The 27,612-nt window shown below is 40.6% G+C and overlaps 1 protein-coding gene across 1 annotated transcript in view; it reads left to right on the top strand.

Annotated features, from left to right (window-relative positions):
* LOC129852887 (metal transporter CNNM4-like) overlaps positions 1-27,612 on the top strand; it is a 52,370-nt gene that overhangs the window by 24,405 nt on the left and 353 nt on the right. The window contains exons 5-6 of the mRNA XM_055918499.1: positions 24,906-25,002; positions 27,266-27,450. Of these exons, the coding sequence (XP_055774474.1) occupies positions 24,906-25,002; positions 27,266-27,450 (282 nt within the window). The remainder of the gene's footprint in view (positions 1-24,905; positions 25,003-27,265; positions 27,451-27,612) is intronic.

The following is a 27,612-nucleotide window of genomic DNA, read 5'->3' as shown; positions in this document are numbered from 1 at the left end:
GGGGAACAGAGAGGAGATGGAAAGAGGAGATATTTGGTTAATTTTGTGTAATCATATGTTTGTACACATCATGGGGTGCCTATAGTAACTGTGTTTGTAGTATTAGGACCTGTGTGGTCACGAATTAATGAATTGGTTGTTCTCGGAAATGTACTGTGTGTGTGTGTGTGTGTGTGTGTGTGTGTGTGTGTGTGTGTGTGTGTGTGTGTGTGTGTGTGTGTGTGTGTGTGTGTGTGTGTGTGTGTGTGTGTGTGTGTGTGTGTGTGTGTGTGTGTGTGTGTGTGTGTGTGTGTGTGTGTGTGTGGGCTGCTAGTCTCAACAGCCAATTATTGCAGGATATCCAATGATATGCAGTAACAACAACCACCAGTATTTCTGTTCTCAAACCATAGCAAAGAGGAACGACAGTCCTGCAGGCATGGTCAGTGAGTCAGTGCTGTGTGTGGGTGTGGGTGGGTGGGTGGGTGGGCGGGCGTGTGTGTGTGCATCTATCCTGGTACTAACCATTACGTATGTCTATAAACATTTCTGGTTGTTTGTTTTTCAGTTTGTGTGTGTGTAGCCTATGTTAACTAGTCTCACACAAGCTTACTGAAGCTTACTCAAGCTTACTCACAATGGTACATTTTGGATCCAAATGAAGTAATAAAGCATGTGTGTGCTTTCGTCTGTGCCTCCCTGCCTCCCTGCCTGCCTGCGATTGTGTGTGTGTGTTGTTATTGATGCTCTCTCTGCATGGTTTCTCAGCAGTGTGTGTGTGTGTGTGTGTGTCAGACCGTTCCGCAGGCTGCGGTCACACACACACTCAGGACCCCCCAGAGGTGAATCTGACATTGATGTTGACTCAAAATGGCTACTTAATGTTTCCCAGGAAATGTATTTTTGCTAGGTCTGAGGTGCCTGTGTGGCAATTGAAAACTGATTGGAGAGGGGAGAGCAAAACACACACGCACATGCATGCTCCTGACCCCCCAGTGAAGGGGTCATAACTGGCTGACGGAGAGCTCTGACCCCTACAAGGGCTTAGCACACACACACCTCGGAAACTCTCTCCAATCAGGGGGGGCAGTCAGACTAGCAGGTTACAGCGTTTGGCCAGTAACAAAAAGGTTGCTAATTTGAATCACTGAGCCGACAATATGAAAAAGCTGAGCACTATCTCACAAATAATAAAGGAATCATGGTCTCAAGATCTCAATCTCCTGGTTTCTGTTCACATTGCTTGAAAACAGGAAGCATCAAATGCAAGAGACATAGGGGTCAGTTAGCGCCTCTTCAACCTCAGGAGGCTGAAGAAATTCGGCTTGTCACCAAAAGCACTCACAAACTTCTACAGATGCACAATCGAGAGCATCCTCATCTCCGAATGTGTGGTTCCCACAATTAAGCATGGGGGAGGAGGTGTGCTGGTGTGTGGGGTGCTTTGCTGGTGACACTGTCTGTGATTTATTTAGAATTCAAGGCACACTTAACCAGCATGGCTACCACAGCATTCTGCAGCGATACGCCATCCCATCTGGTTTGAGCTTAGTGGGACTATCATTTGTTTTTCAACAGGACAATGATCCAAAACACACCTCCAGGCTGTGTAAGAGCCATTTGACCAAGAAGGAGAGTGATGGAGTGCTGCATTAGATGACCTGACCTCCACAATCATACGACCAATTGAGAAAGCAGCCAATAAGTGCTCAGCATATGTGGGAACTCCTTCCAGACTGATGGAAAAGCATTCCAGGTGAAGCTGGTTGAGAGAATACCAAGAGTGTGCAAAGCTGTTATCAAGGCAAAGGGTGGATACTTTGAAGAATCTAAAATCTAAAATATATTTTGATTTGTTTAACACTTCTTTGGTTACTACATGATTCCATATGTTTTATTTCATAGTTTTGATGTCTTCACTATTATTATACAATGTAGAAAATAGTAAAAATAAAGGAAAACCCTTGAATGAGTATATGTGTCCAAAAGTTTGACTGGTACTGTATATATAATATATATATATATTTTTCAATATATTTTACTTCATTATTTTCCTATAACCCTACCACTGTTCCCATAATTGGAGTAAACTAATGAACAACAACACTTAGGGTTCCACTTCCAGTTTATACACACTAAACTCAGCAAAAAAAGAAATGTCCCTTTTTCAGGACCCTGTCTTTCAAAGATAATTCGTAAAAATCCAAATAACTTCACAGATCTTCATTGTAAAGCGTTTAAACACTGTTTCCCATGCTTGTTCAATGAACCATAAACAATTAATGAACACGCACCTGTGGTACGGTCGTTAAGACACTAACAGCTTACAGACGGTAGGCAATTGTCCAAGATGGCATAGCAGTCAGACGTCTTTTTGTCCTCGTCTTTTCGTGTCCTGTATATATATATATTTACACCTTTCTTCGCATATCTTTTATATATTTTATTTTCCAAAAACTCAACTTCAAAACACTTTCCTGCAACCCGCCTCACCAATTAAAAAAAAAGAAGTATTATTTACCTCAAATCTGAAATCCACAATAGAAGCTAGCCAGAAGCTAACCAGAAGCTAGCCAGAAGCTAGCCAGAAGCTAGCCAGAAGCTAACCAGAAGCTACCCAGAAGCTAGCCAGAAGCTAGCCAGTTTACTGGCTAACGTTAGTATTTCAGCTAACCACGGTTTGTGGTCAACAGCTATTCCGTTAGCTCGAAAATCTATCGCCACTTTTGTACAACGCGACTCAGACCAGAACATACCGGACCTATTTTTCTCCATTCTCCATTTCTCCATATCCCTGGATTTCAACCGCAAGCTCTGGACATTTACACCTGTATTTCGCAGCTAGCTAGCTGCTACCCGTTTGTCTATTGGCTTACGTCGATCCCGGAGCAATCATCAATTATTCCGGACTAGCCAGCTGAAGAGTTCCATCAGCCACTCCTGGGCTACAATCACCTATCCGGTCCCGTTTTACTGCCAATGTGGAGCCCCACCGGGCCTTCACGACTGGACTACCGACGTAATCTGCCCGAGGGAGTTGTCCAACTGGCACCTCCGTCGCGACGTTACCTGAACGCCCATCTGCGGCCCGCGTTAGCTGTCTTATTGGCTGCTATCTGAATAAGTCTATCGGACAATTTTTTCTTGGGTCACTATAACTATATCTATTTTGCCAATTGGATTGATCCCCTCTACCACACGGAACCCCACTAATCTACCGACGGAAATGCATGAGGTGGCTAAAAACAGACCTCCATCCTATGCTAGCTTGCTACCGATGGCCCGGCTAGCTGTCTGAATCGCCGTGTCCTCAACCAACCTCTACTCACTGGACCCTTATGATCTCTCGAATAAGCATGCCTCTCCTTAATGTCAATATGCCTTGTCCATTGCTGTACTGGTTAGTGTTTATTGGCTTATTTCACTGTAGATCCTCTAGCCCTGCTCACTATACCTTATCCAACCTTTCAGTTCCACCACCCACACATGCGATGACATCACCTGGTTTCGATGATGTTTCTGGAGACAATATCTCTCTCATCATCACCCAATACCTAGGTTTACCTCCACTGTATTCACATCCTACCATACCTTTGTCTGTATATTATACCTTGAAACTATTTTATCGACCCCAGAAACTTCCTTTTACTCTCTGTTCTAGACGTTCTAGACGACCAATTCTCATAGCTTTTAGCCGTACCCTTATCCTACTCCTCCTCTGTTCCTCTGGTGATGTAGAGGTGAATCCGGGCCCTGCAGTGCTAGCTCCACTCCTATTCCCCAGGCGCTCTCTTTTGATGACTTCTGTAACCGTAATAGCCTTGGTTTCATGCATGTTAACATTAGAAGCCTCCTCCCTAAGTTTGTTTAATTCACTGCTTTAGCACACTCTGCCAACCCGGATGTTCTAGCCGTGTCTGAATCCTGGCTTAGGAAGACCACCAAAAATTCTGAAATTTTCATCCCTAACTACAACATTTTCAGACAAAATAGAACGGCCAAAGGGGGCGGTGTTGCAATCTACTGCAAAGATAGTCTGCGGAGTTCTGTCCTACTATCCATGTCTGTACCCAAACTATTTGAACTTCTACTTTTAAAAATCCACCTCTCTAAAAACAAGTCTCTCACCGTTGCCGCCTGCTATAGACCACCCTCTGCCCCCAGCTGTGCTCTGGACACCATATGTGAACTGATTGCCCCTCATCTATCTTCAGAGCTCGTGCTGCTAGGCGACCTAAACTGGAACATGCTTAACACCCCAGTCATCCTACAATCTAAGCTTGATGCCCTAAATCTCACACAAATTATCAATTCACCTACCAGGTACCACCCCAAAGCCGTAAACACGGGCACCCTCATAGATATCATCCTAACCAACTTGCCCTTGTAAATACACCTCTGCTGTTTTCAACCAGATCTCAGCGATCACTGCCTCATTGACTGCATCCGTAATGGGTCAGCGTTCAAACGACCTCCACTCATCACTGTCAAACGCTCCCTGAAACACTTCAGCGAGCAGGCCTTTCTAATCGACCTGGCCGGGCTATCCTGGAAGGATATTGACCTCATTCTGTCAGTAGAGGATGCCTGGTTATATTTTAAGAATACCTTCCACACCATCTTAAATAAGCATGCCCCATTTAAGAAATTTAGAACCAGGAACAGATACAGCCTGTCACGTTCCTGACCTGTTTTCCTTTTTTCTTGTATTTATTTAGTTGGTCAGGGCGTGAGTTGGGTGGGTTGGTCTATGTGTGTTTTTCTATGTTGGGGTTTTTGTGTTCGGCCTGGTATGATTCTCAGTCAGAGGCAGCTGTAGATCGTTTGTCCCTGATTGAGAATCATACTAAGGCAGCCGGGGTTTCACGTGTGTTTTGTGGGTGGTTGTATCTCGTGTCAGTGTTCGTGCCACACGGGACTGTTTTCGGTTTTGTCACGTTTTGTTGTTTTTTGTATGTTAAGTGTTCAGTTCGATTCATTAAAACATCATGGACACGAATCACTCTGCTTATTGGTCCGACCCGTCTCGCCTCTCCTCGTCCGAGGAGGAGGAAGAATATTACGATCGTTACATAGCCCTTGGTCGAATATTACGATCGTTACATAGCCCTTGGTTCTCTCCAGACGTGACTGCCCTTAACCAACACAAAAACATCCTATGGCATTCTGCATTAGCATCGAACAGCCCCCGTGATATGCAACTTTTCAGGGAAGCTAGAAACCAATATACACAGGCAGTTAGAAAAGCCAAGGCTAGCTTTTTCAAGCAGAAATTTGCTTCCTGCAACACAAATTCAAAAAAGTTCTGGGACACTGTAAAGTCCATGGAGAATAAGAACACCTCCTCCCAGCTGCCCACTGCATTGAAGATAGGAAACACTGTCACCACCGATAAATCCACTAAAATTGAGAATTTCAATAAGCATTTTTCTACAGCTGGCCATGCTTTCCACCTGGCTACCCCTTCCCCGGTCAACAGCACTGCACCCCCCACAGCTACTCGCCCAAGCCTTCCCCATTTCTCCTTCTCCCAAATCCAGTCAGCTGATGTTCTGAAAGAGCTGCAAAATCTGGACCCCTACAAATCAGCCGGGCTAGATATTACGGACCCTTTCTTTCAAAAATTATCTGCTGAAATTGTTGCCATCCCTATTACTAGCCTGTTCAACCTCTCTTTCGTGTCGTCTGAGATTCCCAAAGATTGGAAAGCAGCTGCGGTCATCTCCCTCTTCAAAGGGGGGGACACTCTTGACCCAAACTGCTACAGACCTATATCCATTCTACCCTGCCTTTCTAAGGTCATTAAAAGCCAAGTCAACAAACAGATTACCGACCATTTCGAATCCCACCATACCTTCTCCGCTATGCAATCTGGTTTCAGAGCTGGTCATGAGTGCACCTCAGCCACGCTCAAGGTCCTAAATGATATCTTAACCGCCATCGATAAGAAACAATACTGTGCAGCCGTATTCATTGACCTGGCCAAGGCTTTCGACTCTGTCAATCACCACATCCTCATCGGCGGACTCGACAGCCTTGGTTTCTCAAATGATTGCCTTGCCTGGTTCACCAACTACTTCTCAGACAGAGTTCAGTGTGTCAAATTGGAGGGCCTGTTGTCCGGACCTCTGGCAGTCTCTATGGGGGTGCCACAGGTTTCACTTCTCAGGACCGACTCTCTTCTCTGTATACATCAATGATGTCGTTCTTGCTGCTGGTGAGTCTCTGATCCACCTCAACGCAGACGACACCATTCTGTATACTTCTGGCCCTTCTTTGGACACTGTGTTAACAACCGTCCAGGCGAGCTTCAATGCCATACAACTCTCCTTCCGTGGCCTCCAATTGCTCTTAAATGCAAGTAAAACTAAATGCATACTCTTCAACCGATCGCTGCCTGCACCTGCCCGCCTGTCCAACATCACTACTCTGGACGGCTCTGACTTAGAATACGTGGACAACTACAAATACCTAGGTGTCTGGTTAGACTGTAAACTCTCCTTCCAGACTCACATCAAACATCTCCAATCCAAAGTTAAATCTAGAATTGGCGTCCTATTCCCCAACAAAGCATCCTTCACTCATGCTGCCAAACATACCCTTGTAAAACTGACCTTCCTACCAATCCTCGACTTCAATGATGTCATTTACAAAATAGCCTCCAATACCCTACTCAATAAATTGGATGCACTCTATCACAGTGCTATCCGTTTTGTCACCAAAGCCCCATATACTACCCACCACTGCGACCTGTACGCTCTCGTTGGCTGGCCCTCGCTTCATACACGTCGCCAAACCCACTGGCTCCAGGTCATCTACAAGACCCTGCTAGGTAAAGTCCCCCCTTATCTCAGCTCGCTGGTGACCATGGCAGTACCCACCTGTAGCACGCGCTCCAGCAGGTATATCTCTCTGGCCACCCCCAAAACCAATTCTTCCTTTGGCCGCCACTCTTTCCAGTTCTCTGCTGCCAATGACTGGAACAAACTACAAAAATCTCTGAAACTGGAAACACTTATCTCCCTCACTAGCTTTAAGCACCAGCTGTCAGAGCAGCTCACAGATTACTGCACCTGTACATAGCCCATCTATAATTTAGCCCAAACAACTACCTCTTTCCCTACTGTATTCATTTATTTATTTTGCTCCTTTGCACCCCATTATTTATATCTCTACTTTGCACATTCCTCCACTGCATTCCTCCTCCACTTCGCCACCATGGCCTTTTTTTTGCCTTCACCTCCCTTATCTCACCTCACTTGCTCACATTGTATATAGACAAATTTTTCTACTGTATTATTAACTGTATGTTTGTTTTACTCCATGTGTAACTCGGTGTTGTTGTATGTGTCGAACTGCTTTGCTTCATCTTGGCCAGGTCGCAATTGTAAATGAGAACTTGTTCTCAACTGGCCTACCTGGTTAAATAAAGGTGAAAAAAAAGAAAAGAAATGAGGGTCACAGTTATGAAAACTTAGGACACTAAAGAGGCCTTTTGACTGACTCTGAAAAACACCAAAAGAAAGATGCCCAGGGTCCCTGCTTATCTGCGTGAAAGTGCCTTAGGCATGCTGCAAGAAGGCATGAGGACAACAGATGTGGCCAGGGCAATGAAATGCAATTTCCGTACTGTGAGACGCCTATGACAGCGCTACAGGGAGACAGAAGGGACAGCTGATCATCTTCGAAGTGGCAAACCACGTGTAACAACACCTGCACAGGTTCAGTACATCCGAACATCACATGAGCGGAACTTGTACAGGATGGCAACCACAACTGCCCGAGTTACACCAGGAACGCAAAATCCCTCCATCGGTGCTCAGACTGTTCGCAATAGGCTGAGAGAGGCTGGACTGAGGGCTTGTAGGCCTATTGTAAGGCAGGTCCTCACCAAACATCACCGGCAACAACATCGTCTATGGGCACAAACCCACAATCGCTGGACCAGACAGGACTGGCAAAAAATGCTCTTCACTGACGAGTCGCGGTTTTGTCTCACCAGGGGTGATGATCGGATTCGGGTTTATCGTCGAAGGAATGAGCGTTACACCGAGGCCTGTACTCTGGAGCAGGATCGATTTGGAGGTGGAGGGTCCGTCATGGTCTGGGACGGTGTGTCACAGCGTCATCGGACTGAGCTTGTTGTCATTGCAGGCAATCTCAACACTGTGCGTTACAGGGAAGACATCCTCCTCCCTCATGTGGTACCCTTCCTGCAGGCTCATCCTGACATGACCCTCCAGCATGACAATGCCACCAGCTATACTGCTCATTCTGTGCATGATTTCCTGCAAGACAGGAATGTCAGTGTTCTGCCATGGCCAGCGAAGAGCCCGGATCTCAGTCCCATTGAGCACGTCTGGAGCCTGTTTGATCGGAGGGTGAGGGCTAGGGCCATTCACCCCAGAAATGTCTGGGAACATGCAGGTACCTTGGTGGAAAAGGGGGGTAACATCTCACAGCAAGAACTGGCAAATCTGGTGCAGTCCATGAGGAGACTGCACTCCAGTATTTAATGCAGCTGGTGGCCACACCAGGTACTGACTGTTACTTTTGATTTTGACCCCCCCTTTGTTCAGGGACACATTATTCCATTTCTGTTAGTCACATGTCTGTAGAATTTGTTCAGTTTATGTCTCAGTTGTTGAATCTTTTTATGTTCATGCAAATATTTATACATGTTAAGTTTGCTGAAAATCAACACAGTTGACAGGGAGAGGACGTTTCTTTTTTTGCAGAGTTTATACAAATGTTACGGACACAGTATGATTTACTGTGTTACTTTTGTTTGTTACTTCTGTTTATTTTTAGTCCCATCCTTCAGCTACCCTCAACCCCTCCCATCTATCTCTGAAGACCATCCAGTTTTGATTTGTATCTGCCACATATTTTTCAACTGTACTGTGATGTTTCAGGAAAGTTCTGAACCTTTCTATTCTCATAGTTTCTAACGATTGTGAATTAAAGATAACATTTTTTGCTAAGAGTATTATTATATAATTGATCGATTGACTATGACTGTTTAAATCACCCAGCAGTTCTATTTATGGAGTTAGCTCCATGTAAATCTCAATTTTTTTGGTCCTTAAATTAAACTGGTATCATTTGTAATTTATCACTATTTTCTTTAATCGATTTTGGTCTTTAATGCAGGGCCAACAGACGAGTTCCTTACTTTCTTCCCCTTCAACTTGCCTCTTCCATTTTTGCAGTAATGCTGCAATTAGAGAGTTGTAATTTTGAGTAGAGCAGACATTTCCATATATTTTTGTTAGCTGCATGTGTGACATAACTCCACCAGTCCTATTTATGATATAATTTACAAAGATTATACTGTAAGATTAAAACAATCCCTGGTAGAAGAAAATACAAAGATTTTTATTTTTATTTTTTTAAGTCGATCAAGTGAAGATTGGCGTGCATTGGCGTGCAATGAAGGCGTCGCTCTCTGACCAAATTTGGTGTCCTATAGGATATACTACACCCCTAAGGATAAAGTGGAGTCTGGCTATGTTCTAGGATCTCTGAGGAATACATACGGACGTGAGTTGACTGCCTGAAACAACATTTAGGGTTCGATTTTCACAGATTCCTTTCTTTGCTAATTGAACGAGTGGAAATACAAAATCGATTGTGCATGCAATATGGACCTTTTTAGGATATGAAAAAGGATTTTATCTAACAAAACGACACTCCATGTTATCGCTGGGACCCTTTGGATGATAAATCAGAGCAAGATTTCAGAATGTAAGTACACATTTCACCTTCAGAGGGGAATTGATCAAACATATCAGTGTGAAAAAAGTGTTTTGTTGTTAGGAGCTCTCCTCAAACAATAGCACGGCATTTTTTCGCAGTAATAGGTACTGTAAATTGGACAGTGCAGTTATATTAACAAGAACTTAAGCTTTCAGCCGATATAAGACACTTATATGTATCGACATTTGTTATTTCTCTCAAATCTGCAATCTTGACATAAGGCGATGCATGATTTACAACTGTCCCGCTGACGGGACGCCGATCCCTAAATTTAACCATAATATTTGATGTAATATTTGTTCTGTCTTTTCTGGTGGATTAAACTGACGTTACAACTAACTTTCTATGGCTTGTTTTAAAAATAGCGATATTTTGGAGATAATTTCATTTTCAAATAATCGAAAATTAGAGGTTTTAATCTAAATAAATCGGAAAAGGCCATTCTTGAACATGAGGTGAGACATTCTTTCTAATCTGCTAAACAACCAGTTCGGATTTAAGTACAACTTTTGTATTACTGAAGCCTTTACTGAGAGATCTAATGCTTTAATCATTTCTGCTCTCCGAATTCATATTCATTATATAAATAGGCAAATTTAATTTTGTTTGCCTTGCTGTTCCAAATAAAATGTTATATTTTTTGCTCATATAACTTAAAAACAAGTCGCAAGGTGTACGCAAAGGCCAAAAGAAAACAGGTAAACTGGGATATGACTAAAGAGTTAATCAGGGTGATTTTTACATTTTCCTTTCCATGGTAGCAAGTTCTTAACTACTTCTGCTAACTTTCTATTAAAATGCATTGCAGTGATATAATTTTTTGGGGGGAGGGATATGAATACTGAGTATGTCCACTTCACCGCCAGAACATTTTATTGGTAAACTACACGGTAATATAAAAGTTAGATTTTTTTGTGATCCAAAATGTAATATAGTACACTTATCCTAATTTGGTTGTAATCCAGAGATATTAGAACAATTATCTAGATCCTCTATGAGGCTGTGGAGGTATCCAGATTGTGGATTTAAAAGAAAACAACATGTATCAGCTTACAATGGTTGGTTGTTTAACCTCTCTTGGGTATGTGGGACGTTAACGTCCCATCTCTTCAACAGCCAGTGAAACTGCTGGGCGCCAAATTCAAATACAAAAATACTCATTATAAAAATTCAGAAAACAAAACATATTTTACATAGGTTTAAAGATGAACGTCTTGTAAATCCAACCACGGTGTCAGATTTCAAAAATGCTTTACGGCGAAAGCATATCTTACGATTATTTGAGAACATAGCCCACTAGACAATTCATTACAAACAGTAACCAGCCAAGTAGAACAGAGTCAGAGTCAGAAATAGAGATAAAATGAATCCCTTACCTTTGATGATATTCATATGGTTGCACTCAGCAGACATTCATTTACTCAATACATTTTTATTTTGTTCAATAAAGTCTCTTTATATACAAAAACCTCTGTTTTGTTCGCACATTTTCTTCAGTAATCCACAGGCTCAAACGCAGTCAAAACAGGAAGACAAAAAAATCCAAATTGTATCTGTAAAGTTCATAGAAACATGCCAAACGATGTTTATATTCAATCCTCAGCTTGTTTTTAGCCTAAATAATCGAGAATATTTCAACCGGACAATAACGTTGTCAATTTAAAAGGTAAACAAGAATTGCTCTCTCTCTGTCGAGCGCATGAAAAAGCTCTGCGACACTTTAGCGTCCAGTCATTCCGAATGCTCTTATTCCCTAATTTTTCAGAATACAAGCCTGAAACTATTTCTAAAGACTGTTGACTAATGGAAGGCATAGAAACTGCAGTTTGAGTCCTAAGTCAATGGATACTGTTATGGCATTGAATAGAAAACTACAAAACCAAAAATAAAACACTTCCTGAATGGATTTTTCTCATGTTTTCGCCTGCCAAATCAGTTCTGTTATACTCACAGACACTATTTTAACAGTTTTGGAAACTTTAGAGTGTTTTCTATCCAAATCTACCAGTTATATGTATATCATATCTTCTGTGCCCGAGAAGCAGGCAGTTTAAATTGGACATGCATTTCATCCAAAATTCCAAATGCTGCCCCCTACCCTAGTGAAGTTAAGCCCTGAGTTTCTAGCCACTTGATATTATTGTTGGATCTGATTTGAATAGCTAATATTTCGATGGCCATAATAAATAGATATGCTGATAGTGGGCAACCTTGTTTTACTCCTCTTGACAATTTTCACCAAAATATAAATAATCCAGGCATTTATATATAAGTCTCTAAGATCTATTCACACCTGGATTGTACAATATTTGCACATTGTACAATCCAAACTCTGTCAAGTTGATTGTTGATCATTGCTAGACAGCCATTTTCAAGTCTTGCCATAGATTTCCAAACCTATTTAAGTCTAAACTATAACTAGGCCACTCAGGAACATTCAATGTCATCTTGGTAAGCAAGTCCAGTGTATAGTTGGCCTTGTGTTTTAGGTTGTTGTCCTGCTGAAAGGTAAATTTGTCTCCCAGTGTCAGTTGGAAGCAGGTTTTTTTTAAATTTTGCCTGTGCTTAGCTATATTCCATTTATTCTTATCCTAAAAAACTCCCTAGTCCTTGCCAATGACACGCATACCCATAACATAATGCAGCCACCACCATGCTTGAAAATATGAAGAGTGATACTCAGTGATGTCTTGTTGGATTTGCCTCAAACTTAACTTTGTTATTCAGGACATAAAGTCCATTTCTTTGCCTCTTGTTTTGCAGTTTTACTTTAGTGCCTTACTGAAAACAGAATGCATGTTTTGGAATATGTGTATTCTGTACAGGCTTCCTTCTTTTCACTCAGTCATTTAGGTTAGTATTGTGGAGTAACTACAATGTTGTTGATCCATTCTCAGTTTTCTCCTATCACAGCCATTAAACTCTGTAACTGTTTTAAAGTCACCATTGGCCTCATGGTGAAGTCCCTGAGCGGTTTCCTTCCTTTCCATCAACTGAGTTAGGAAGAACGCCTGTATCTTTTGTAGTGACTGGGTGTATTGATATACCAACCAAAGTTTAATTAATAACTTCACCATACTCAAAGGGACATTCGATGTCTGTCTTTTTTTTACCCATCTACCAATGGGTGCCCTTCTTTACGAGGCATTGAAAAACCTCCCTGGTCTTTTGGTTGAATCTGTGTTTGAAATTCACTGCTTGACTGAGGGACCTTACAGATAATGGTAAGTGTGAGGTACTGCACAGAGATGAGGTAGTCATTCAAAAATCATACTAAACACTATTATTGCATACAGAGTGAGTCCATGCAAGTTATTATGTGACTTGTTTTGGCTTGCCATTGACTCAAGACATGTCACTTATCATTTTTTATTAATTTGTACAAATTTCTACAAACATAATTCCACTTTGACATTATGGAGTACTGTGTGTAGGCCAGTGACACAACATCTCATTTGAATCAATTTTAAATACAGGCTGTAACATAACAAAATGTGTAAAAATGTGTAAAAGGTCAAGGGATGTGAATACTTTCTGAAGACACTATCTATCTCTCTGTCTGTCTGTCCACCTAACTATATCTTTGTCTGTCTGTCTGTCCATCTATCGCTGTCTGTCTGTCTGTCTGTCTGTCTGTCTGTCTGTCTGTCTGTCTGTCTGTCTGTCTGTCTGTCCATCCACCTACTATTCTTCCCCCATTTTTCCTATTTTGTTGCATTACAACCTATAATTTAAATTGATTTTTATTTGGATTTCATGTAATGGACATACACAAAATAGTCCAAACTGGTGAAGTGAAATGAAAAAAATTACTTGTTGAAATGTTTTTTTGTTGTTTTTTTTTTCACGGAAAATTGGTGCGTGCATATGAATTCACCCCCTTTGCTATGAATCCTCTAAATAGGATCTGGTCCAACCAATTACCTTCAGAAGTGACGTAATTAGTTAAATAAAGTCCACCTGTGTGCAATTTAAGTGTCACATGATCTCAGTATATATACACCTGTTCTGAAAGGCCCCAGAGTCTGCAATACTACTAAGCAAGCGTCACCACCAAGCAAGCGTCACCATGAAGATCAAGGACCTCTCCAAACAGGTCAGGGACAAAGTTGTGGAGAAGTACAGATCAGGGTCGGGTTATAAAAAAATATCAGAAACTTTGAACACCCCACAGAGCACCATTAAATCCATTATTAAAAAATGTAAAGAATATGGCATCACAACAAACCTGCCAAGACCAGGCAAGGAGGGAATTAATCAGAGGCAACAAAGAGACCAAAGATAACCCTGAAGGAGCTGCAAAGCTCCACAGCGGAGATTGGAGTATCTGTCCATAGGACCACTTTAAGCCGTACACTCCACAGAGCTGGACTTTACGGAAGAGTAGTCAGAAAAAAAGCCATTGCTTAAAGTAAGAAATAAGCAAACACGTTTGGTGTTCGCCAAAAGGCATGTGGGAGACTCCCCAAACATATGGAAGAAGGTACCCTGCTACCTCCGATCAGATGAGACAAATTTACAAACTTACAAACTTGCCTAGTTAAATAAAGTTTCAATTTAAAAAATAGTACTTACAAGTATTTTTACTTATGTACTTTACACCAGTAGCAGTTGACAACCAACTTTAATGTGCATTACCACTACCAACTGGACTGGAGTGTGGACCCCAGTTCATCTTTCAATCACCCACGTGGGTATATGCTCCTAAAAACAAATGAGGAGATGGGAGAGGCAGTGTGGGTGCCGTGATTGAATAACATTCATATGTACATTTATTTTGTAACGCTCGCGCTCACGCACACGACGAGAGCGGTGTGGTAAGCATGTAAGCCATCTCTTTTCAAAGGAAGTGTAAACCTAGTCCTCATGTTCAGTTGTTGAGCCCAACATTTACAGTTTTACAAAAACCTCAAATACAACTTGTTGGATATTATTCCACCAATCTCTTAGCACTGGACATGAACAGAGTATATGTGTAATAGAAGCATCAACACCTTTACATCTCCAACATCTGTCGTCTGGTATGAATTTAAGCTTATATAATCTTTGTTGAGTTCAGTGCCATCTATATTTTATTTTCAACTGAATAAATTAATTTCCCATTTCTTTATACTGTACATGGTATTCAAATTAAGATTTCCACTCCTCATGGGATACATCTCGAGGAAATTATTTTGCCCATTATTCTTTAACCTAATTTAAAGGATCAGACAATTGCTCCTATAGCAGATTATAAATTATTGGAGCCACTCCTGTATGGGTTAATGGCTTGGATAGTATTTATTTAATTGGACTGGCTATGGGATAGGTACAGGGGCTTCCCAATCATTTTGACAAAGAACTTCGTAGCTCGAGGTGTCTCCAATATTGATTCTGTGGCAGCTTATACTTCTCGGTAATTTGGGCAAAATGATTGCTCATCAAATAGATCCAAAAGATAATTGATTCCTACTTTTTGCCACGGTACCCAAAACATTGTTTTACCTCCAATTAGGATACGCTTATTGTGCCACAGAGGGGTGTGAAGTGATTTATAAAGGTCAGAGCGTCCAGCTCTATGTATCTTACTCTACAAGGTTCTGGTGTTTGTAACAGTATGGTGATCCTTCAGTTGTGGTCTCACTGTGCCAAACATTCAAAGCCAGGGCGAAACTCCCCCGTCAGGCCTCAGACTCTATCTGGAACCAGCCTGGTTTAGACCCTCCCTTCCAGCATGGCAACCAAATACTGATATGTTTGACATTGATAGCCCAGTAGTAACACCTGAAGCTAGGGAAACCAAATCCACCTTTTGGGGGGGGGAGATGGAAGTTTTTTTTATACCTAAAAGGTGCTGAGAGTTACCCCAAAGAAAATCTAGGACATGCCTGTCAATATCTTTAAAGTAAAGATATTATCATTAACAGCAACATTAACAGCGCCCCACATCAAAATACTTTTTCACCTTTTTGGGGGGGAGATGTAAGTTTTTTTTATACATAAAAGGTGCTGAGAGTTACCCCAAAGACAATCTAGGACATGCCTGTCAATATCTTTAAAGTAAGATTCCTGGATATAAAGATCATGTATTACAGGTGCCAGCATCATTATACCCCATAATGAAAGATATATTTTTGACCTTCTAGCAAAATGATTTGTTCTTTTTTAGAAGTAAGGGTTTCATATTCTCTCCAACAATATCCCTGTGGCTGGGAGGTATTAGAATGCCAAGGTATTTGATACCCTTACGGGACCATCTCCATGTCCATTGGTTAATGTTTGGGAGCATGAACCGCTAGCGGGACACCTACGACAACATCCGGTGAAACTGCAGAGCGCGAAATTCAAAATACAAAAACTTAATATTAAACCTTCATGAAAATACAAGTGTCATACATCATTTAAAAGCTTAACTTCTTGTTAAACCAAACGCGTTGTCAGATTTCAAAAAGGCTTTACGGCAAAAGCATACCATGCAATTATCTGAGGACAGCGCCTGTTATAGAATTTTGTAATCAATGTTCATAAATTTCAATTATCTTAATCTGTCTGCAACCCAGAGGTTTTAAAGTTCTGGTTTTATATGAAACAGACAGAATTCCTAGCTCACAATTGATCAAATCCAAGTTTATTTGTGCATATACAATGATGTTCCCTTTATAACATTCTCTTAACATACACACATACATACACACTAACATTAGGAGAGTTTTCTTGGTCTCTACAATTCTCACCACAGTTGATCACTACCCAGCTGACAGTTCCAGTCCCCCCCAGATAAGGGAAACCTGGAGGGTCTCTCCCCATCCTATCTTATCTCCCCAGAGTTATAGCCGGGTCGGTTAAAACATAGGTTAAGGCTCCTCTTTGTTTTGGACTTGGACTTATGTTTATCAGCTTTAATAAATCCTTGTCCATGCTACATAACCTCTAATCCCTAATGGTTAAATTTCCAGGTAGAATTATTTAATCATTTATCTTAAACCTTGATAAAATCTTTTAACAGCGCCCCACATCAAAATACTTTTTCAACCTGCACAGGCGTCACAAAATCACAAATAGCGATTAAATAAATCACTTACCTTTGAAGATCTTCCTCTGTTTGCAATCCCAAGGGTCCCAGCTACACAATGAATAGTCGTTTTGTTTGATAAAGTCCTTTTTTATATCCAAAAAAGTCAGTTTAGTTGGCGCCAATGATCTCAGTGATCCACTTGTTCAACATGCATACAAACGAATCCAAAAAGTTAACAGTAAAGTTCGTCCAAACAAGTCAAACAATGTTTCTAATTAATCCCCAGGTACTCTAATATCTCAAATGATTATATTTAAGATGGAGAATAGTATGTTCAATATGGAAGATAAATAACGAAGAGCGCGCACCTCATTCACATGCCAACAAGACACATTTTCTAATGAGAGACACCTTGGAAAAACTACAACTACTTGCTAATTTTTCAAAAACAAGCCTGAAACCCATTTCTAAAGATTGTTGACATCTAGTGGAACTGCAATCTGGGTCCTATCTATTTTTATATCCCATAGGCTAGCATTGAAATGGCGTGTGACCTCAAAAAAGAAAATTCCAGGTGGATTTTTCTTGGGTTTATGCCTGTTATATCAGTTATGTTATACCCACAGACACAATTTGTAGCATTGGATAGTGTTTTCTATCCAATGCTACCAATTATATGCATGTCCTAGCTTCTGGGCCTGAGTAACATGCAGTTTACTTTGGGCACCTGAGTCATACGAAATTCCGAACAATAATCAGTATGCTAACGATGTTAAAGAGAGTGGATAAAGATAAAGGAAGAGCCTCATATTTATGCCAGGTAATATGATAAACAGATAATAATGTAAATCCGTCAACAGTTTGTAGTAAGTAGGGACAGATATCTCATGTTGAGACAAGAAGAGTAACATGCCCTCTGCATAAAGCATAAGCTTATGCTGAATATTGCCCGCTATAACTCCATGAATAAGCGGGTGACCTCTCAGTTTCTGGGCCAGGGGTTCCAAAGCTAGCACAAATAGACCGGAGCATAAAGGCCATCCTTGTCTTGTATTTCTATTTAACTGGAAAGGGTTGGATATGAGACCATTCGTTAAAACACAGGCATAAGGAGTGTCATACAACGTTTTAAATGCCAAATCGTGTAAGTGGGGGATAAAGCCAGTCTGATCCAGGTTGATCACGCTACCAATGAAGGACAATCTGTTTGAAAGCACTTTTGCTAAGATCTTTTCATCATTATTAATAAGAGAAATAGGCCGATATCCTATCGGATCAAGTGGATCTTTCCCTTTTTAGTGGATAAGAGAGATAATTGCTGTATGCATGGAAGAGGGAAAAGATCCAACTTTATATGCATCATTATTTACCTCTAGCAAAACTGGAGTAATAATTGTCTCAAACTTTTTATAGAAGTCAGAAGGGAGGCTTGTTAGAAGGCATATTCTTGATAACCTAAGAGATCTCTTCAACCCTAAGTTACAAGGCTATGCTAGGTAAAGTGCCGCCTTATCTCAGTTCACTGGTCACGATGGCTACACCCACCCGTAGCACGCGCTCCAGCAGGTGTATCTCACTGATCATCACTAAAGCCAAAACCTCATTTGGACGCCTTTCCTTCCAGTTCTCTGCTGCCTGCGACTGGAACGAATTGCAAAAATCTCTGAAGTTGGAGACTTTTATCTCCCTCAACAACTTTAAAAATCTGCTATCCGAGCAGCTAACCGATCGCTGCAGCTGTACATAGCCCATCTGTAAACTACCCACCCAATTTACCTACCTCACCCCCATACTGCTTTTATTTATTTACTTTTCTGCTCTTTTGCACACCAGTATCTCTTCTTGCACATGATCATCTGATGATTTATCACTCCAGTGTTAATCTGCTAAATTGTAATTATTCGATTTATTGCCTACCTCATGCCTTTTGCACACATTGTATTTAGATTCTCTTTTTTCTACCATGTTATTGACTTGTTTAATGTTTACTCCATGTGTAACTCTGTGTTGTTGTCTGTTCACACTGCTATGCTTTATCTTGGCCAGGTCGCAGTTGCAAATGAGAACTTGTTCTCAACTAGCCTACCTGGTTAAATAAAGGTGAAATAAAAAAATGCATAAAAATAAAGTGGTGCACCTAAGTAATCTCTATTCTTATCTGAGAGTTGTGGTAAATTCAGGTGTGCAACAAAGCTATCCAACTTTTGTTTGTCCAGTACACCCTGTGATGTATAAAGGGTGTTGTAGAAGCCTCTAAACTCCTAATTTATCTGCTTTGAAGAGGTAGAAATTGCACAATCTTGCAACCGTATGCCAGCTATATGGTTCCTACTGTTTTGCAGCTTTAGTCTGTATGTCAGCAAGCGGCCAGGTTTTTCACCCATCTCCCAGTAAGATTGGTTATTAAACTACTTATGGCTGCAAGCCCTAAGTCGGGATCAATATGACAACAGCCACTTCAAGTGCAGGGCGTGAAATTCAAAAGATTTTTTTTTTTAAATATTTAACTTTCACACATTAACAAATCCAATACAGCAAATGAAAGGTACACATCTTGTAATCCAGCCAACATGTCCGATTTGTTTAATGTTTTACAGCAAAAACAGCATGTATATTTATGTTAGCTCACCACCAAATACAAAAAAGGACAGACATTTTTCACAGCACAGGTAGCATGCACAAAGCCAACCTGACTAACCAAGAACCAACCAAACTAACCAACAAACAACTTCATCAGATGACAGTCTTATAACATGTTATTCAATAAGTCTATGTTTTGTTCGAAAAATGTGCATATTTCAGGTATAAATCACAGTTTACATTGCAGCTACAATCAGAAATTGCACCGAAAGCAGCCAGAATAATTACAGACACCAACGTCAAATACCTAATTACTCATCATAAAACATTTCTGAAAAATACATAGTGTACAGGAAATGAAAGACAGGCATCTTGTGATTCCAGCCAATATTTCCGATTTATTAAGTGTTTTACAGCGAAAACACAATATAGCGTTATATTAGCTTACCACAATTGCCAGAAACACATGCCATTTCCCAGTAGCAAAAGGTTAGCGACCGTAACAAACCAGTAAAAGATATATAATTTTTGACTAACCTTGATATTCTTCATCAGATGACAGTCCTATAACATCAGGTTATCCTGTTTAGTATGGGAGTTCCGCTAGCTCCCACATTCCACTGAAAAGACAGAGCGCAAAATTCAAAAAAGATTTTTTAGAAATATTTAACTTTCACACATTAACAAGTCCAATACAGCAAATGAAAGATAAACATCTTGTGAATTCCGTCAACATGTCCGATTTTTTAAATGTATTACAGCAAAAACACCACGTATATTTATGTTAGCTCACCACCAAATACAAAAGAGGACAGACATTTTTCACAGCACCGGTAGCATGCAGGTAGCATGCACAAAGCCAACCTAACTAACCTAGAACCAACCTAACTAACCTAGAAACAACTCCCTCAGATGACAGTCCTATAACATGTTACACAGTAAATCTATGTTTTGTTCAAAAAATGTGCATATTTGAGTTATAAATCAGTTTTACATTACTGCTACCATCATAGCTACAGTCAAATATAGCACGGGAGTAGCCAGAGTAAATACAGACACCAACGTCAACTACCTAATTACACATCATAAAACATTTCAGAAAAATATATGGTGGATAGCAAATGAAAGACAAAGATCTTGTGAATATAGCTAATATTTCTGATTTTTAAAATGTTTTACGGCAAAAACACCAGGTATATTTATGTTAGCTCACCACCAAATACAAAAGACAGACAGACATTTTTCACAGCACCGGTAGCATGCAGGTAGCATGTACAAAGCCAACCTAACTAACCTAGAACCAACCTAACTAACCTAGAAACAACTCCCTCAGATGACAGTCCAATAACATGTTACACAATAAATCTATGTTTTGTTCAAAAAATGTGCATATTTGAGCTATAAATCAGTTTTACATTACTGCTACCATCATAGCTACCATCATAGCTACAGTCAAATATAGCACGGGAGTAGCCAGAGTAAATACAGACACCAACGTCAACTACCTAATTACTCATCATAAAACATTTCAGAAAAATATATGGTGTATAGCAAAATGAAAGACAAAGATCTTGTGAATACAGACAATATTTCCGATTTTCTAAGTGTTTTACAGCGAAAACACAATATATCGTTATATTAGCTTACTGCAATGGCTAACACACAATAACATTGATTCCAAGTAATCGGTAGCGATAGCACAGCTCGACAGATATATGAAATAGCATCCCAAATTGGGTCCTTATCTTTGTTGATCTTCCATCAGAATGTTGTAAAGGGGTCCATTGTCCAGAACCTTCTTTGTCTGAATCCAGAACGAACTATTTTCCTCTTGAATTAGCAAGCACACTGGCCGTGCGGCGCTAACCTCTCCATCTCCATCTCCATCTTGAAAAAATTCTTCCAACGCATCACGTCTAAAGTCCCGAATAAATTTCAATAATATAATTAAACTATATTGAAAAAACATACTTTAGGATGATATTGTGACATGTATCAAGTCAAATCGAAGCCGGAGATTATATTCACGTATAACGACAGTTTTCCAGGAGGCAATACAAAGTCCAACTTCGCGCCATGGAGAAAAAAAATTATGGCGGTCCTCTCACTCCAAGAGGCTGTATTCAATCCCTGAACGAGATATTCAAGTGCTTTCTGCTCTCACTTCCGCATGACACCCAGGGGAAGGTGTATGACGTGTTTCTACAGTCATAAGTGACATGCCCTTTTATAGACAAGCTCTTGAAGAGAGACCTCGCTTTTGGAAATCTCACTTCCGGATAGGAAATGGGCTGTAAAAAGAGTTCTGTTTCACTTAGAGAAATAATTAGAACGGTTTCAGAAACTAGAGAGTGTTTTCTATCCAATATTAATAATTAATATGTATATTGTAAGAGCAAGAATTGAGTACGAGGCCGTTTAAATTTTGAACGATTTTCCCCAAAAGTGTAAACTCCACCCCTAATCCTAAAGAGGTTTTAAACATACACTTATGTTTTGTTCGAAAATGTGCATATTTAGAGCTGAAATCAGTGGTTATACATGTTGCTATATTAGCTACTTTTTCCACAACGTCTAAACAGCAACGATATTTTTCTGACACTTTTTATGACACACAATTCTGACCAAATAGCTATTCATAAACATAACTAAAAAATACATGTTGTATAGGAAATTATAGATCCATTAGTTCTTAATGAAATCGCAGTGTTAGAATTCAAAAAAATAACTTCATTACAACATCCAGCTTCGGTATAGCTAGAGTACCCAAACGTTGGGCGCCGATGACTAGTTCACATGCATGACAGATATATGAAATAGCATCATAAAATGTTTCTTACTTTTGCTGATCTTCCATCAGAATGTTGGACAAGGGGTCCTTTGTCCAGAACAGTCGTTGTTTGGATTTAGAACGGCCACTTTCCCTCTCGATTTAGCAAGCGCACTAGCCAAGTGGCACGAATCGCTCCATCGTCAACAAAGTCAGAGAACGGAACACGGCAAAACTCCAGAAAAAATGTAAATAATCTGATTAAACTATATTGAAAAAACATACTTTTTACGATGATATGGTCACATGTATCAAATAAAATCAAAGCCGGAGATAGTAGTCGCCTATAACGGCAGCTAAACAGAAGGCAAATCCAGGTACCGCCTCGCGCTCTCCAGAAAACCGGAAATGGGGGACACGCCATACAAAGAGCTTGTATTCCACTTCAGACCAAGATAAACACTACATTTCTTCTCTCACCACCTCTTGACATCCAGGGGAAGGTGTATGACGTGCATGTATACTCATATGTATCATGCCCATTTATAGGCAGGAAGTAGAACAGAGCATCGATTTCAGACTTTCCACTTCCTGGTCAGGAAGTTTGTGCCAAATGAGTTCTGTTTGACTCACAGATATAATTAAAACGGTTTTAGAAACTAGAGAGTATTTTCTATCCAATAGTAATAATAATATGCATATTGTACTAGCAAGAATTGAGTACGAGGCCGTTTGAAATGGGCACCTTTTATCTGGCTACTCAATACTGCCCCTGCAGCCCAAACAGGTTTTAACAAAAGGCTAAGCTGTGTTTTGCAATATTGCACTTGTGATTTCATGAAATTATATTTTATGATTACCCTCTGGCGCTAGGCTACGCTATGCTAGTCAGGGTTTTTAATGACAGAAATCCCGGATCCGGGATGGGGATTTCAGAAAGGCTAAAGCACCTTTGGCAACGATTACAGCCTTGAGTCTTCTTCGGTATGACGCTACAAGCTAGGCACACCTGTATTTGGCAAATTTCTCCCATTCTTCTCTGCAGATCCTCTCAAGCTCTGTCAGGTTGGATGGGGAGCGTCGCTGCACAGCTATTTTCAGATTCGATCAGGTTCAAGTCCGGGCTCTGGCTGGGCCACTCAAGGTCATTCAGAGACTTGTCCCGAAGCCACTCCTGCGTTGTCTTGGCGGTGTACTTAGGGTCATTGTCCTGTTGGAAGGTGAAGATTCGCCCCAGTCTGAGGTCCTGAGTGCTCTGGAGCAGGTTTTCATCAAGGTCATGGGGTCTGAATACTTTCCGAATGCACTGTATTTGGTAGTGACTGGAAACGCGAAGCGATTGCTTCACATTTATACATCCTGTGAAATGTCTGTCTCATTGTTATATCTGTGGCTATAGTTCTTTGTCACCACCTACTGGATAATCATAGCTTTGCATTGAATTCACATTTAATCTTTAAATAGAGCTAATCTGAAAGCCCTTAAAAATAGATCTATTTCTTTGTTGTTGAGAAAAACATTAAATAAAAATAGCCTACTGGTAAGAAACAGTCCAGGCAAATCCAGCCCTAGGGCTGAGTCTAATTATACTAATGCAATTTCTAAGGCATTTATCAGACAGACCTTGATAGTCCTGCATCCAATAGAATTCTGGGTTCAATGGTCCTCTCTGGCAGATCTTCTCTGGATGAGGCTGAGGCTTCGTCTGGTGAGTCAAACTTGTGCTTTGCTACATTGAGTTTGATCTCAGTTTTTACCTATTTGAATGCCATCCTCCGGTCATTAACTCATTTAGAATAGTCTGGGAAGAACATAATTGTTCTCTCTTCTCTCTCGCTGCTCTGAGAATATCCTCCTTCACCTGATAATGTAGAAATAACAAAGAAATTTGTCTTGGCCCCTAAGACCCTCAGAAACTTTTACAGATGCACAATTGAAAGCATCCTGTTGGTCTGTATCACCGCCTGGTACGGCAATTGCACTGCCCACAACCGCAGGGCTCTCCAGAAGGTGGTACGGTCTGCCCAACGCATCACCGGTGGGCACTCTGCCTGCCCTCCAGGACACCTACAGCAACCGATTTCATAGGAAGGCCAAAAAGATCACAAAGGACATCAACCACCCAAGCCACAGCCTGTCCACCCTGCTATCATCCAGAAGGCGAGGTCAGTACAGGTGCATCAACGCTGAGACCGAGAGACTGAAAAAGATCTCAAGGCCAACAGACTGTTAAATAGCCATCATTAGCCGGCTACCACCTGGCTACTCAACCCTTTCACCCTAGAGGCTGATGCCCTATATACATAGACATGGAATCACTGGCCACTTTAATAATGTTTACATACTGCTTTTCTTATCTCATATGTATATACTGTATGCTATTCTACTGTATTTTAGTCAATGCCACTACGACATTGCTCGTCCTAATATTTATACATTTCTTAAATCCATTATTTTACTTTTAGATGTATGTATTGTTGTGAATTGTTAGATACTACTGCACTGTTGGAGCTACGAACACAAGCATTTTGCTACACCCTCAATAACATCTTCTAAATATGTGTATGTGACCAATAAAATTTTATTTGATGGGCCGCGGCCGGCCTCCCTCTTTCTGCTCTCTTCTGGGTGGGCCTGTGGGGACTGTATCTCAAGTGGCCTCTCAAACTGGCATTCCAATTTATTGGGGATTTCCTCTATAGGGACTGTATCATGTCTTTGTTTTCTGTCATCTCAGGAACGCCCAAGATTTTAATATTACAGTGACAACCTCTGTTGTTGCTTTTCCCTGAGCCATTGTCTGTGTTTCTCTGTGTCTCTCAGGGGCGAGTGGAAGTGGAGGCCGGGAACGAAAACATGAAGTTTGAGACAGGACCATTCTCCTTCTACGGTGTCATGGCCCTCAGTGCTCCCACTTTAGGCGAGTCCTCTCTCTCTTCCATTATATGCTCTGTCTGTTTCTCTCTCCCCTCTCTCTCTCTCTCTCTCTCTCTCTCTCTCTCTCTCTCTCTCTCTCAAAGCACACCTTTTTCTCTCTGCTTCCTCTCTCTCTCTCTCGATCTTTCTCTCTCTCCTCTCAATTCAATTCAATTCAAGGGGCTTTATTGTCATGGGAAACATGTTTACATTGCCAAAGCAAGTGAACTAGATAATAAACAAAAGTGAAATAAACAATCAGAAATAAACAGTAAACATTACACTCACAAAGGTTCAAAAGGAATAGAGACATTTCATATTATGGCTATATACAGTGTTGTAACGATGTGCAAATAGATAAGTACAAAAGGGAAATAAATCAACATAAATGTGGGTTGTATTTACAATGGTGTTTGTTCTTCACTTGTTGCCCTTTTCTTGTGGCAACAGGTCACAATCTTTCTGCTGTGATAGCACACTGGTATTTCAACCAATAGATATGAGAGTTTATCAAAATTGGATTTGTTTTCAAATTCTATGTGGGTCTGTGTAATCTGAGGAAAACATGGGACAAGATCAAATTGGTCCTATAGTAAAACTGATATGTTTTTATTTATGACATTTTTTGTTGTTGCCAATTTTGGTCTTTAATAAAGGGCCAACAAACACTTTTCCTACCATCTACCCCTTCCACTTGCCTCCTCCATGTTTTGTGGTAATGCTGCAATCAGTTGGATGTCATAAAGGATAGAGCAAACATTTCCATATATAGTTCCATAACTCCACATTTCCTATTCATAATATCATTAACAAAGAGAATTCCTTTTTTTTTCATAATATATTTTTTAAATCAATTTGTATATTTTGTCGTACTATTTATTCTGTCTATTCTGGAGGATGGAACTGGAATTGCAACCAGCTTTGTGTATGGCTTGTGTTTTGAAAGGGAGATATTTTGAGAGGTTGTAATCTGGATAAAGGGAAAAATTCAATTTTTGAACAAGTGAGGAGGTTGGGGGGATAAAATAATTCAATATTACAGAATTAAACCTTTCACTAAAAGCATCAGTCATATGAAAGTTATACTTAAACCTGAAATGGTTCTCCAGTTAAATAAATATGCACGTTTACACAATTATTGCTGAATGAGCTTCCTTGATGTTTTCCTAAACTTCCCAATACCTTTCTGATGCATTTCATTCACTTCAAACCATACTTACAAATCAGTCTGACAGTATTTTTGACACATTTTTGTCATAGTATCAATTACAAAAGTAAACATTGGCCGGATCGTGAAAAGAATTTGATCTCAAAATGGGGTCACAGGCCAAAATTTTGCGAACTCCTGGTTTTAGGACTTGTTATTATTATGGCACTGTCATGGAGGGCTCACATACAGTTTTCCAATTTATTGGTTAGGAGTGCTTTGTGATTGTTCCTTCAGCAAATTATATTTTACTTCGTCCCGCACGAGCGGAAACCAGGGGTTTCCAAACTTTTTCACTCAGGCTCCCCTTCCAGCATTGGGAAACATCCCTGCGCGCACACACCACGTCTATATCTATAGGTACAAGCACTGTTCATGACATAAACTGGTCACACGCACACGCTGTTCACACATCAGTTTCGTAATTCTGACTGTCCAAACAGCAAGTTAGAGTGTCTTGAAATATCAGATTCCATGTGCTTTTTGGCTGATAAGACAGCTAAGATGATTTATAAATCCATGTGGCTCCGCTTCACTGAGGCACTGGCATGTATGTTAATCGATGGTAGCCTAACATTGCGAATTGCGACATCTGGTGGTATCAGTGTGAAATTAACAGATGTCTAGTTTGTAACGTGTGTGTGTGTGTGTGTGTGTGTGTGTGTGTGTGTGTGTGTGTGTGTGTGTGTGTGTGTGTGTGTGTGTGTGTGTGTGTGTGTGTGTGTGTGTGTGTGTGTGTGTCTGTGTGTGTGTAACACTTCTGACTTTTAACATAAAGTGGGTGTGTGTTTGTTTGTATGTGTGTGTGTTTGCTTTGAGAAGTAATGTCTCGTGCATTAACTGTATTTTATGTCTCTAGAATGCACATTCGCCTGGTTTGACAGTGGCGTTCACATTATTCACATTTAGCCTACCAGTTCATTGCAATTTTACCTGTGTTAGAGCGTGTATGCATTTTTTGTGTGCCATCGCCATATCCTTGTGTGCATGCGTCTGCACATGTGAGTGTGTGTGTTTTTTTGCTGACTCTAACACTACATTTTATGTGTGTGTGTTTCAGAGTTCCGCTGTCCGTCACACATCAGTGGTTTGAACAGGACAGCATCTCTGAGCGCAGAAGATAGTACAGAGTCTCTGTCTGTCAGCGGCAGCAATAGCCAGCTCAATAATCAGTTCACTATCCCCTTACCAACATACACCCCCGACTTTTACGTACGAGCTCTCACAGACCTGCAATTTGTCAAGGTAAGGAGGACCATCCGTCCATTGGAGAAATCTAACACAACAAGGTAGCTAAGGTGCAGAAAGTTAAGAAACTGATCTCTCCACATAATTATATCAAAGCAAACACCAAGCTTTAGAAATACAATACATTTGAAAGCATTCCCAGCCATAACCTACAATGAT

This window comes from Salvelinus fontinalis, chromosome 4 (assembly GCF_029448725.1).
Source record: "Salvelinus fontinalis isolate EN_2023a chromosome 4, ASM2944872v1, whole genome shotgun sequence".
Taxonomy (NCBI): Eukaryota; Metazoa; Chordata; class Actinopteri; order Salmoniformes; family Salmonidae; genus Salvelinus; species Salvelinus fontinalis.
Note: the sequence above shows the minus strand (reverse complement) of the source record. Positions and strands in the feature narration are given on the sequence as shown.